Source organism: Lithobates pipiens, unplaced genomic scaffold, assembly GCF_037356315.1.
Source record: "Lithobates pipiens isolate NorthernLeopardFrog02 unplaced genomic scaffold, aLitPip1_a1.2 Scaffold_1, whole genome shotgun sequence".
NCBI lineage: Eukaryota > Metazoa > Chordata > Amphibia > Anura > Ranidae > Lithobates > Lithobates pipiens.
Genome location: NW_027507685.1, coordinates 88,275,500 through 88,287,894, shown reverse-complemented (window position 1 = coordinate 88,287,894; position 12,395 = coordinate 88,275,500). Strand labels below are relative to the sequence as shown.

The following is a 12,395-nucleotide window of genomic DNA, read 5'->3' as shown; positions in this document are numbered from 1 at the left end:
AGGAGAGATTACATCACTTCCTCTGCCTGTGTTTACATTACAGGAGAGGAAGTGATGTCACGAAGCATTTCCATTCGTCGGGAGCGATCGCGAGGGGGTGGCCATGAATGAATGGCCGCCCCCTCATCCCGGATCGCTCCCGAACGAATACCGACCGCGGCAGGCACCGGGGGGGGCCCGATCGGGCCCCCCACCCGCGGGAAGGCAGGGACGTACAGGTACGCCCATATGCCTGCCCGTGCCATTCTGTCCACGTATATCGTCGTGCGGCGGTCGGCAAGTGGTTAAGGGACGCATCAGACTTGGTTGAGTGGCTCACTCAGCCTTACTCTTCTGCACCCTCCTCATCCTCTCGATCTGCACCCTCTTCTTCACTCTCTGCTATGTGCACCCCCAAAGACACTACCACCAACACCACCACATACTTTCTGCTTGAGTCACAGGAATTATTTTATGATCCATATCAAGACATTTCTGATGCGCAGCCACTCTTGGCATTGGATCAGGAAGAGGAGGTAGCAACACAACCGCCACTCAGCAGTCTGACGACAGTACCCAGATCAGCCCAAGGAGGAGGTTGGTCCCCGGTATTGCTGCCTACTGCGAGATCTTTACTTATAGCGGTGGGGAAGGTGACGTCGATGATGACGTGTCTAGTGATGTCACGTGGGTGCCCACAAGAGAGGAAGAGGAGGGGAGTTCAGAGGGAGATATGGGCCAGCAGATAGGGAGGAGAAGCAGGAATAACTTACATTGCACAGGAGGGACAAAGCAGACTGCTAATGTATCAGGAGCGAGTCATCGACCATATACGGTCACATCTGGCGCTCCCAGGACGCCGGCACATGGCTCCGCAGCGTGGGCTTTTTTTAACGTGTCCGCTGCTGACTATAGCGTTGCCATCTGCAATCTTTGCAGTCAACGCATTCGTCGCGGTAAGCCCAACACTCACCTAGGGACAACCGCCTTAAGAAGGCACATGAGCAGCCATCACCGAGCCCAGTGGGAGCAACGGAACACACAAAGCCACACACCAGGCTCTCACCGTCCAGCCTCGTCTTCTACTTCTCCTTCTCCTCTATCCTCACAATTGTCCTCCACTCCACCTTCCATCACGCCAGGCTTCCGTGGGCCTAATGTTCGAGCGTAAAAAATTGATGACCCCGGATAACCCTCTTGCCCAACGGTTGACGGCTGGCTTGTCAGAACTGATAGACCGCCAACTACTGCCATATAAACTGGTGGACTCGGAGGCCTTTCGAAAATTTGTGGCCATTGGAACACCACAATGGAAGGTCCTAGGAAGGAAGTATTTCTCAGAGAAGGGCATCCCAGAGCTATATGGTCATGTTCAGCGGCAAGTGAATGTATCTCTGGCACACAGTGTCAGTGCCAAGATACATCTGACCACAGACACGTGGTCTAGCAAACACGGGCAGGGAAGGTATATCACTTTTACTGCCCACTGGGTGAACCTTCTGACGACCGTCAAGCATGTAACCCGTGGCACCCGTGTAGATTTAGTTTTACCGCCACGGATTGCATGCAGGCCTGGCTCTTCTTCTCCTCCTCCTCCCTCTACTCCTCGGCTGACTCCTCCTTTTCCGCTGCTAGCGTCTCTTCCGCTGTACTCCTTTCAGCTTTGCGTTCACAGGCAGATCAGTGGCTAACACCGCTCAATTTGACAGTTGGTAAAGTGGTGTGTGACAATGGTGCCAATCTGCTTAGCGCATTGAAACAGGGCAAAATGACGCACGTGCCATGCATGGCACACGTCTTAAACTTGGTCGTGCAGCGATTCGTTGTCAAATACCCTGGGGTCCAGGACATCTTGCGGCAGGCAAGGAAAATCTCGGCCCATTTCAGAAGATCTTACACGGCCATGGCTCGCCTTGCTGACATTCAGCGATCACACAATCTGCCGGTCAGACGTCTTACTTGCAATTGCCCGACGCGATGGAACTCAACCTTCTACGAACTCTGCGGCAGAACAGGTTCTGGGGAGCTTGGTTTTTTTTCACTGCACCAGTGGCTGCTCATGCGCGACACATGCAGACTTCTGCCGCCATCTGAGGAGATCACCAAACTGGTCAGTCGCAGCCATGGCGCCATCAGTGACATGGTACCTTATGCCTTCTTTATGGAGCGTGCATTGCGTCGTGTCATTGATCAAGCTGTGGAGGAGCAGGAGGATGAGGAAGTCGCAATGCTGGATGAATTCCCAGGGGGGGCTACTCTGAGACAAGTGAACAACAGGCGTCCGAAGAGGAGTCAGAGGAGGATGGTGCTGGGGCGGATGAGGAGGAGCAAGAAGAGCATGCTTTAAACTTTTCTGGGATCCCTGTTGTTGTGCATAGATGGGGAGAGGAGAATGAAGAGGACGACATTATCCTGGATGATGAGCAGGAGCCAGGCCACCCCACCGCTTCCAGTTTAGTGCAAATGGGGGCCTTCATGCTCCAGTGTTTTAATAGGGACCCCCGTATAAAAAGCATAAGGGTCAAGGACCAGTACTGGGTGGCAACGTAGTTAGACCCCCGGTACAAAACACAAAATGGCGGAAATGTTACCGCCGTCACAGAGGGCTGTCAGAATGGAGCACTTCCAGGCCTTGCTTCGAGAAATGCTGCATTCTGCTTTTGCGTGCGCTGGCAGAGGAGCAATTTCCACTCCCAGAGAAGAAGTTGCGGGTACCAATCCAACAGCGCCTGCAAGAAGAGGCCGGTTTGAAGATGTGTTGGTGACTTCGGATATGAGGTCATTCTTTCAGCCGACCCATCGACAGGTGTCATCCGGATCCAGCATCAGGGAATGCCTAGACCGCCAGGTGTCCGACTACATCGGGTTAACGGCCGATGTGGACGCTCTGAGGAATGATGAACCCCTGGACTACTGGGTGGGCAGGCTTGACCTCTGGCCAGAGCTTGCCCAATTTGCAATCGAACTGTTGGCTTGCCCCTAGTCCAGTGTCCTGTCCGAAAGGACGTTCAGCGCAGCAGGGGGGATCGTGACCGATAAGCGTACTCGCCTAGCTCACGACAGTGTTAACTACCTCACATTTCTAAAAATGAATGAGGCATGGATCTCAGAGGAATTCAACACATGTGACCAGTAGACCATGTATATGTCTATAAACAATTTTTTTAATCAAGCACACAGACCTTCTTTCTTCATTTGGCTCACTTCCTTGTCCAAAAAAACCACACCGTACTATATGCCCGTGCCCTCCTGTTTGAAGAGGTTGAGCGGTGTCATATTTCTACTGGGGCTGCTTATTATGAGGGGCTCCCACAATCCCTGTGCTGTGCTGACTTCCTCCTGGGGCTGCTTAGTATGAGGGGCTCCCACCATCCCTGTGCTATGCTGACATCCTCCTGGGGCTGCTTATTATGAGGGGCTCCCACCATCCATGTGCTGTGCTGACTTCCTCCTGGGGCTGCTTAGTATGAGGGGCTCCCACCATCCCTGTGCTATGCTGACATCCTCCTGGGGCTGCTTATTATGAGGGGCTCCCACCATCCCTGTGCTGTGCTGACTTCCTCCTGGGGCTGTACCTCTGCTGTGCATATTATGAGGGGCTCCCACCATCCCTGTGCTATTCTCATTATGAGGGGCTCCCACCATCCCTGTGCTATGCTCATTGTGAGGGTCTCCCACCATCACTGTGCTGTGCTGACTTCCTCCTGGGGCTGCTTATGAGGGTCTCCCACCATCCCTGTGCTGTGCTGACTTCCTCCTGGGGTTGCTTATTATGAGGGGCTCCCACCATCCCTGTGCTGTGCTGACTTCCTCCGGGGGCTGTACCTCTGCTGTGCATATTATGAGGGGCTCCCACCATCCCTGTGCTATGCTCATTATGAGGGGCTCCCACCATCCCTGTGCTGTGCTGACATCCTCCTGGGGCTGCTTATTATGAGGGGCTCCCACCATCCCTGTGCTGTGCTGACTTCCTCCTGGGGCTGTACCTCTGCTGTGCATATTATGAGGGGCTCCCACCATCCCTGTGCTATGCTCATTATGAGGGGCTCCCACCATCCCTGTGCTATACTGACTTCCTCCTGGGGCTACTTACGGTGCTGGTGTCAGTGCTGTATATCACGGTGCTGGTGTCAGTGCTTTATGTCATGCTGCTGATGTCAGTGCTCTCTATCACGGTGCTGTGTCAGTGCTTTATGTCACGCTGCTGATGTCAGTGCTCTCTATCACGGTTCTGGTGTCAGATCACTCTATCACGGTGCAGGTGTCATTGCTGTATGTCACACTGCTGATGTCAGTGCTCTCTATCACGGTGCTGGTGTCAGATCACTCTATCACGGTGCAGGTGTCATTGCTGTATGTCACGCTGCTGGTGATCATCTCCTGCACCCTCTTCTTTGCCTACCCTGACCTTCCCTCTCCTCCATTGCCTTCATGTGCTCCACAGTCCTGAATTGTCACAACAATTTCACATATAAAAAAAGAATGCTTGTAGTTGTCGATCCCAGATTCACCTCATACATGTGTTATGTCATTGGCCATGTGGTGGGACTATGTTTGCACAGCTAGTAATTATTTTGTGACTGCAAATTTGACCTGTAGGTTTGCAAAGTTCGCCTCAAATTGAAGTCAATGGGGCCCGCCGCGAACGTTACGGTTCGCAACTATCGGCCGCGTTCGCGGTCCGCGTTCATGAAACGTCCCGTCGGAAGTTCGTCCATCACTACTCATGATAGTCGAGTCCAACATTTCTGGTAAACGTATATGAACCTTTATTTTTATTTTGAAGACGCCTACAGTTTGATGACTCTCGGGGCTGTGTGACACCCTATCTATTCATTTACGTGCCTAAATGGACATTTGTTGTTTCATTTACCTCTATGTGGACTTTTTTTCACTTCTTTCTTGTTTGATTCATATCATTCATAAGTTTGTACTTTTTATATGTTTGGTTCAGCGCTACATATTCACCATTATATGTAAATATTAGAATGTCTATAGCTTGGGCGCATTTTTGCTTTACGTTATATTACATTACATTATGGCTGGAGTTGGATTATATTGGAGTTTGGACTGACTTCACTTTCCCACTACCTCCACTCTCTGCGGGGTTAATACTGTGGTTGTTATTTATTTATTTTTTTAATGATCTTATTGGATCGCACAATATCTGAACCAGAGCAATGCCTGTAACAGGATGTACAGACTTCACACAGCACAGCTTTGAAATCCTCGCCTACTGCTCCAGCGTGTGAAGGTTTTCTGCATCACAACCCTTACATTTACCATTCTTCTCTAGAAGAGCACAAAGTATCAGAGACCTATTCTGTGTTCAGCCGTATTAAAAGGGTCTACAGTCCAGATGGTATTATGCCGGGAAAAAATACGGGTCGAGTTTATTGATATCCTATATACTAGGTTGCTTGGCTGAAACAAGGAATGAAGCAGCAGCTAATTAGTACAGTAGAGGGAAAATCACATCAATAACCATGAGTGTATTCCTTTACAATGCCTTCAAATAAATGGAGCACAACAAAATTATAGCCCAGGTTTAAAAAAATAAATAAATTAAAATAAACTAAAAAATCCCTATGACACAATCCAATAAAAAAAAAAAATTAGCTCTTACTGCAATACTCACCCACCCCACATATTCACAGTTCTTAGATCCAGCACTGTTCTTCTTATGGGTTCACTGAAGCCATGTAACCCACTTGCTGTGAGCACAGGGAGTCAAGGAGCTGCTCCCTGGGGGCGTGTCATCGGACTACCCAGGAGGAATCCTGTAGGGAGCGTCTGTATATTATTGTGCTGCTCTTTGCAGCATACAGGACCCATCTACTGCCGGATGGTGGAGGCCTGGACCACCAATAAGGCAAAGTGAGGCGACTTGCTCTGGTGGTAATCGCAGGGGTCTCAAACTGGTGGCCCTCAGGCTGTTGCGAAGCTACAAGTCCCATCATGCTTGTAACTGTCAGCCTTGCAATGCCTCATGGGACTTGTAGTTTTGCAACAGCTGGAGGGCCGCCAGTTTGAGACCCCCTGTTAGAGTGTCCATACCAGGCACTTCATTCTCACTACAGCTCAGTAACTTTGTCATGCTAGCAAGTAACCTAGGCAAGCTCCTGCCTGGGCACTACCCCCTGCAAGAAAATGGGGGGATGGAAGAGCTGAAATTTTGCTTTTCCTCTTGCTTTCCCATCTGGCAGTCCCTATATATTGAAGCTGTATACATAATGCATTATTTTCCCTGTCGGAGTCCCCACCAGAGTCCCCCTATCAGGGCACCTATCAGAGTCAGCCCCTGACATCAGAGTCCCCCTTAAATCAATGTCCCTATCAGAGTCCCCCTTTTCATTGGTTTACCCATACAAGGATCTCTTAAATTAGTGCTCCAGAGTCACCCCGTACATCAGTGTCCCCACCAGAGCACCCCTCCCCCTTACATTAGAGTCTACCCTTATATCAATGTCCCCCATCAGAGTCCTCCTTACATTAGTGCCCCAATCACAGTCACCCCTTACATCAGTGTCCCTATAAGTGGCCCTCCTAACATTAAAGTTCTCCCTTGCATCAGAGTCCCCATCAGCGTCCCCCCTTACAGCAGCGTCCCTGATCAGAGTCACCCCCTTGCATCAGGGTTCCTATCAGTGCACCTATCTGAGTCACCCCCTTACATCAGTGTCCCATTCAGACTCCCCCTTACAACAGTGTCCCATTCAGAGTCCCACTTACACCAGTGTCCCAAACAGAGTCCCTCTTACACCAGTGTCCCATTCAGAGTCCCTCTTACAACAATGTCCCCATCAGAGTCCCCCCTTACATTGGTTTACCCATCAGAGCCACCCCTCACATCAGTGTTCCCCCATCAGAGTCTCCCTTAAATTAGTGTCCTCATCAGCATCCCCCTTACATCAGTGTCCCATTCAGAGTTTCCCTCACATCAGTGTCCCACTCAGAGTCCCTCTTACAACAATGTCCCCATCAGAGTTCCCCCTTAAATTGGTTTCCCCATCAGAGCCACCCCTTACATCAGAGTCCCCATCAGCACCCCCTTACATCAGTGTCCACCCATCAGAGTCTAACTTAAATTAGTGTCCTCATCAGCATCCCCCTTACATCAGTGTCCTGTACCAGAGTCTTCCTTACATTAGAGTCCCTATCAGAGTCACCCCTTACATCAGGTCAGGGGTGCTAACGTGAGGGGGGCGGTTGAGGGCACTGTGCACATCAGGTGTTGGGGTAAAGGAGACACTCATCCATTGTGGACTATATAAAGGGGGCTACACATAGCCTGTGGGCACAGTTTGGAGACCCCTGCCGTAGGGGATCAAGAAGGAACGGTTTCCCTGTTGGAGCAAACAAGACCATGTTTTGCCCTCCTCTGGGTTCAGGGTTCTGAAGGTGAAGGTTCATTTATTTTTTGTGCTTTGGTTGAACTCGATAAGACAAGGGACTTTTTTTTTCAACTTGAAAAACTCTGAAAAGTGTAACTGCAGACAGAAAATGTCATTGCTAAGCATTGTGCTAGTAACACTTTACACTATAATGAGGATCTAAGAGTCTTCTTACCTCTACCTGCTGGCAGATCTGAATGAGTTTTGCCATTTGTGATTCAAGTTCACTGCTGTACTTGACCAAGCTGGTAAGATTTGACTCCAGAGTTTGCTAGAAACAAAGACACAAGGAATAAATTAACCCACCTACAATCGTTATCAAGCTTTCTACATTGCAATGCATTTACAGTGTATTTACACCCCAACAATGAACATTTTTATTTGCTTAAATACATAATTGAATGCATTCTGTTATATCTGTTTGACAAGAGCAAAAACAAAAACAACTGTTGATCCTAACAGAAATCTTATGAGCTGATAACCTCATGTGCTCTCAGTCTCTGCTACACTTTTTCTAATGCTTCCTGATGAATCAGTAGAAATTTGCTTGGTGAGTGGCCCTGTTGGCTGTTTCCGACCAGATATCCTTCAAATGAAAAGCCAAAAGGGCCGGGCAGAAAACTGTCAGCCAAACAGCGGCTGCGTCCAATGAGATGCAGCTGCTGTTTGGAGTATTCTGACAACTGGCAGAGTGGCTGTCAAAATACTATAGCCACAGTCTATTTGTGCTGTGTAGTGTGCCTGGAGGAATCTTTTGGATCTTTACGTGTATGGCCAGTTTAGGACCTCCAGTACTCACACAGGATCCCTGATGGGTTTTCCAGGGTTACGGGGACCTCCAGTGTCACAGGATCCTGCCAGGTCATCCAGGATTCCTAGGACCTCTGGTACTCAGGGGATCCCTGCTGGGTCTTCCAGGACCTCTAGTATTAGCAGGAACCCTGTCAGGTCTTCCAGGGTTCCCAAGACCTCCAGTACTCACAGGATTCCTACCGTGTGATCCAGGGTTCCAAAGACCTCCAGTACTCACTGGAACCTGCTTGGTCTTCCAGGGTTACCGGGACCTCCAGTACCCACAGGAATCCTGCTGAGTCACCCAGGATTCCTAAGACCTCCAGTACTCAGGGAATCCCTGCTAGGTCTTTCAGAGTTATCGGGACCTCCAGTACTCAAAGGAATCCTGCCGAGTCATCCAGGATTCCCAAGATGTCCAGTACTCAGGGAATCCCTGCCAAGCCTTCCAGGGTTTCTGGGATCTCTAGTACTCGCAGGAACCCTGCCAAATCGTCCAGAAATCCCAAGAATTCCATTACTCACAGGTACACTGCCAGTTCTTCCAAGATTCACAATATCTTCATTACTCATAGGATCCCTGCCAGGTCTTCTAGGGTTATTGGGACCTCTAGTTCTCACAGGAACCCTGCCGGGTCATCTAAGATTCCCCAAGACCTCCAGTGCTTTGGGAATCCCTCCTGGGTCTTCTAGGGTTTCTCAGGCCTCCAGTACTCACAGGAACCCAGGCAGGTCTAAGACCTCCAGTACTCATGGGATTCTGGCTGGGTCTCCCAGAATTTCTAGGACCTCCACTAATTCCAGGTCTTCCAGAGTTTCTAGAAGCGAAGGTGTGTCCCCTGACCAGAAGAGTATTTATTTTCCAACCTTTGAAGTAGTTGGTGCTCAGTTTTATCACCAGCTACCTGAGAGCTAAAGTGCCATAATTTACTTGACAGCTAGCATCCCTGAGAATTACAGACCAGTTAGCCTAACATTAATATTATGCAGGCTCTTGGAGGGGATGATAAGGGACTATATACAAGATTTTAGTAATGAAAACAGTATCATTAGCAGTAATCAGCATGGATTCATAAATAATCATTCTTGCCAAACCAATCTATTAACCTTTTATGAGGAGGCGAGGTGCCATCTAGATAAAGGAAGGCCCGTAGATGTTGTGTATATGGATTTTGCAAAAGCATTTGGCACAGTCCCCCATAAATGTTTACTGTACAAAGTAAGGTCCATTGGCATAGACCATAGGGCGAGTACATGGATTGAAAACTGGTTACAAGGGTGAGTTCAGAGGGTGGTGATAAATGGGGAGTACTCAGAATGGTCAGGGGTGGGTAGTGGGGTCCCCCCGGATTCTGTGCTGGGACCAATGCTATTTAGTTTATTCATACGACCTGGAGGATGGGATAAACAGCTCAATCTCTGTATTTGCGGACGTTACGAAGCTAAGCAGGGCAATAACTTCTCCGCAGCATGTGGGGCAACTACATGGCAAATGAGGTTCAATGTAGAAAAATTTAAAATAATGCATTTGGGTGGCAAAAATATGAATGTAATCTATACACTGGGGGGAGAACTTCTGGGGGAAGATGTAGTAGATGATAGGCTCAGCAATGGCATGCAATGCCAAGCTGCTGCTAACAAAGCAAACAGAATATTGTCATGTGTTAAAAGGGGGATCAACTCCAGAGATAAAACGATAAATCTCCCGCTCTACAAGACTCTGGTCCAGCCGCACCTGGAGTATGCTGTCCAGTTCTGGGCACCAGTCCTCAGGAAGGATGTACTGGAAATGGAGCAAGTACAAAGGAGGGCAACAAAGCTAATAAAGGGTCTGGAGGATATTAGTTATGAGGAAAGGTTGCAAGCACTGAACTTATTCTCTCGGCAGAAGAGACACTTGAGAAGGGATATGATTTTAATTTACAAATACCGTACTGGTGACCCCACAATAGGGATAAAACGTTTCCGTGGAAGGGAGATAAGACACGTGGCCACTCATTAAAACGAGAATAAAAGATGTTTAACCTTAAAGGGGTTGTAAACCCGCGCCGTTTTTAACTTTAATGCATTCTATGCATTAAGGGGAAATGTTTATTTTTTTTTTTTTTTAATGCAGCAGTGCCCCCGAGCCCCCCTTATACTTACCTGAGCCCCGAAATTTGCACAACGGAAACGAGCACACAGTTCTGGCTGGTGTCTCATGTTCCGATTGGATAGATTGATAGCAGCGCAACCATTGGCTCCCGCTGCTGTCAATCAAACCCAATGACGCGGGAGCCGGGGGGCGGGCCGAGTCATACATTTGGCGGCTATGGACGCCGAATGATGGACTCGGGAGCGCGCCTGCAAGGTAACCCCAAGAACAGCGCTTCTCCTAGGGGGTCATCTGATGTGGGGAGGAGCCAAGAGAGCCGCCAGGGGACCCCAGAAGATGAGGTTCGGTGCGACTCTCTGCAAAATGAGCTGCATAATGGAGGCAAGTTTGTTTTGTTGGTTATTTTAAAAAAAAACAAAAAATCAAAAACAAACCCTTACAATCACTTTAAACTGCGTAGAGGGTTCTTTACTGTAAGAGTAAAGAACCCTCCATAGGCGGTGGTCTCAGCGGGGAGAATCAATAGTTACAAGAAACTATTAGATAAGCACCTGAAAGACCACAACATACAGGGATACACACAGGGCTCAAGTCCTGCGGGAACGCATGGGAACAGAGTTCCTGTACGTTTTCCACAACAGGAACTCGGTTTCTGTTATCAGTTGCATCCTGCAAGACTTTGAAGTACGCAAGCTGTGTGGCAGGTGCTACACCAGTGGCCGCCGACACAGCTTGCAATAGTAAGTGCCGCACACCAGGGGTGGACTGACCATTCAGGCATTGCCAGTAGGGGGCCCCATGACAGCTTCCGCTTTGATCTACCTGTCAATCACAGCTAGTTGACGGGTAGATCAGGTCCCTGCTGCTAAGAGATTGTATTTAGTCAGCCCTCTCATGATGAGCTCCTCCCCGCCGGCCCCTCCTGAGTTTCTGTCTCCTCATCTACCCCCCCCCCCACCTCCTGCATACTTGTTCTGTGTGTTCCGCTGAATCCCCCCCTCCTCTATCTTCAGTGCCACATGATGAGAGAACCCAGAGGAGGAGCACAGCTATTCTACTCAAAGGACATGCAGGGAGAGAGGTGAGCTGAGGGAGGAACATCAGTTTGGGGTGGTAAGCGGAGCACAATACCTGGCAAAGTTTAATGCCAGGAGGGCAGTTTATGTGGAAATATGTGAAGGGTTGGAATAGCAGCGAGTGTGTGTTGGAGCCCTGCAGAGTTTGCAGCCCCCCAAGCTAACATACATCTCCTACTCAGGAACACATCATTATCTCTCTAAGCATTCTGTCCAGATATTGTGCAGTTAATTTATGACCTTTCCGTTTAACCCTGTGTTATCCAAACTCTTTTCAATGAAAAGTGTAAACTGACCACATAAACAATCTATATACAAAATAACATTCCCCAATAAAGATCAGAACATGATGTTCACATTTGCATGGAAGCACAATTGAATGAATGCTGATTATTCCGAGAATTACTGTATTTATGTTTATTTAGGATTTTTTTTTTATGTACTAACAGTTAAGCTTCATACACACAATATGAAAATTGGATGAAAAATACCACTTTTGAAGTGTTCGTGCATATGACTGTATCATTATTTTTTTTGGTGGGGGAGTGTATCTCGGATGGGAGTTCCCACACTTTTTTCCCCGGGACTTGACCCCTGGATATACAATGTAATACTGACATATAATCACACACAGAGGTTGGACTTGATGGACTTGTGTTTTTTTTTCAACCTCACCTACTATGTAACTATTTAACAGTTGCCGGCTTCTTTCCTGCTTGCCAAAAGATCCATGCATGGGCCTGACAACTCTCTTGCCTGCTCCCTGCATTGACCCCTGCCTGGACCTTTGCCTGACTTGACCATTGTCTGCAACCCTGTGAACAGTATCTACATTGTAGCTTTCCATTCCAGCCATCCACTCATGGAGCAATCCAGAGGGCCACAACCTGGTGCCAGTTTGCAGCAAAATAAATAAATAAATGGGTACTAATTTTGGGCTGGCTTGTTGCCAAAGATATGCCCCCACCTGGTCTCAGCAGTAGGCAGAAGAGGACAGGACTCCTCAACCAGATCCTGCACGTCTCCCTGCAGCTGCGGAGAGGCTCATCTTTACCCTCC

The 12,395-nt window shown here is 48.7% G+C and overlaps 1 protein-coding gene across 2 annotated transcripts in view; it reads right to left on the bottom strand.

Annotated features, from left to right (window-relative positions):
• Positions 1-12,395, bottom strand: part of LOC143943337 (putative E3 ubiquitin-protein ligase MID2) — a 534,268-nt gene that overhangs the window by 398,816 nt on the left and 123,057 nt on the right. For both annotated transcript variants that reach the window (XM_077465137.1, XM_077465083.1), the window contains exon 3: positions 7,549-7,644. In XM_077465137.1, the coding sequence (XP_077321263.1) occupies positions 7,549-7,644 (96 nt within the window). The remainder of the gene's footprint in view (positions 1-7,548; positions 7,645-12,395) is intronic.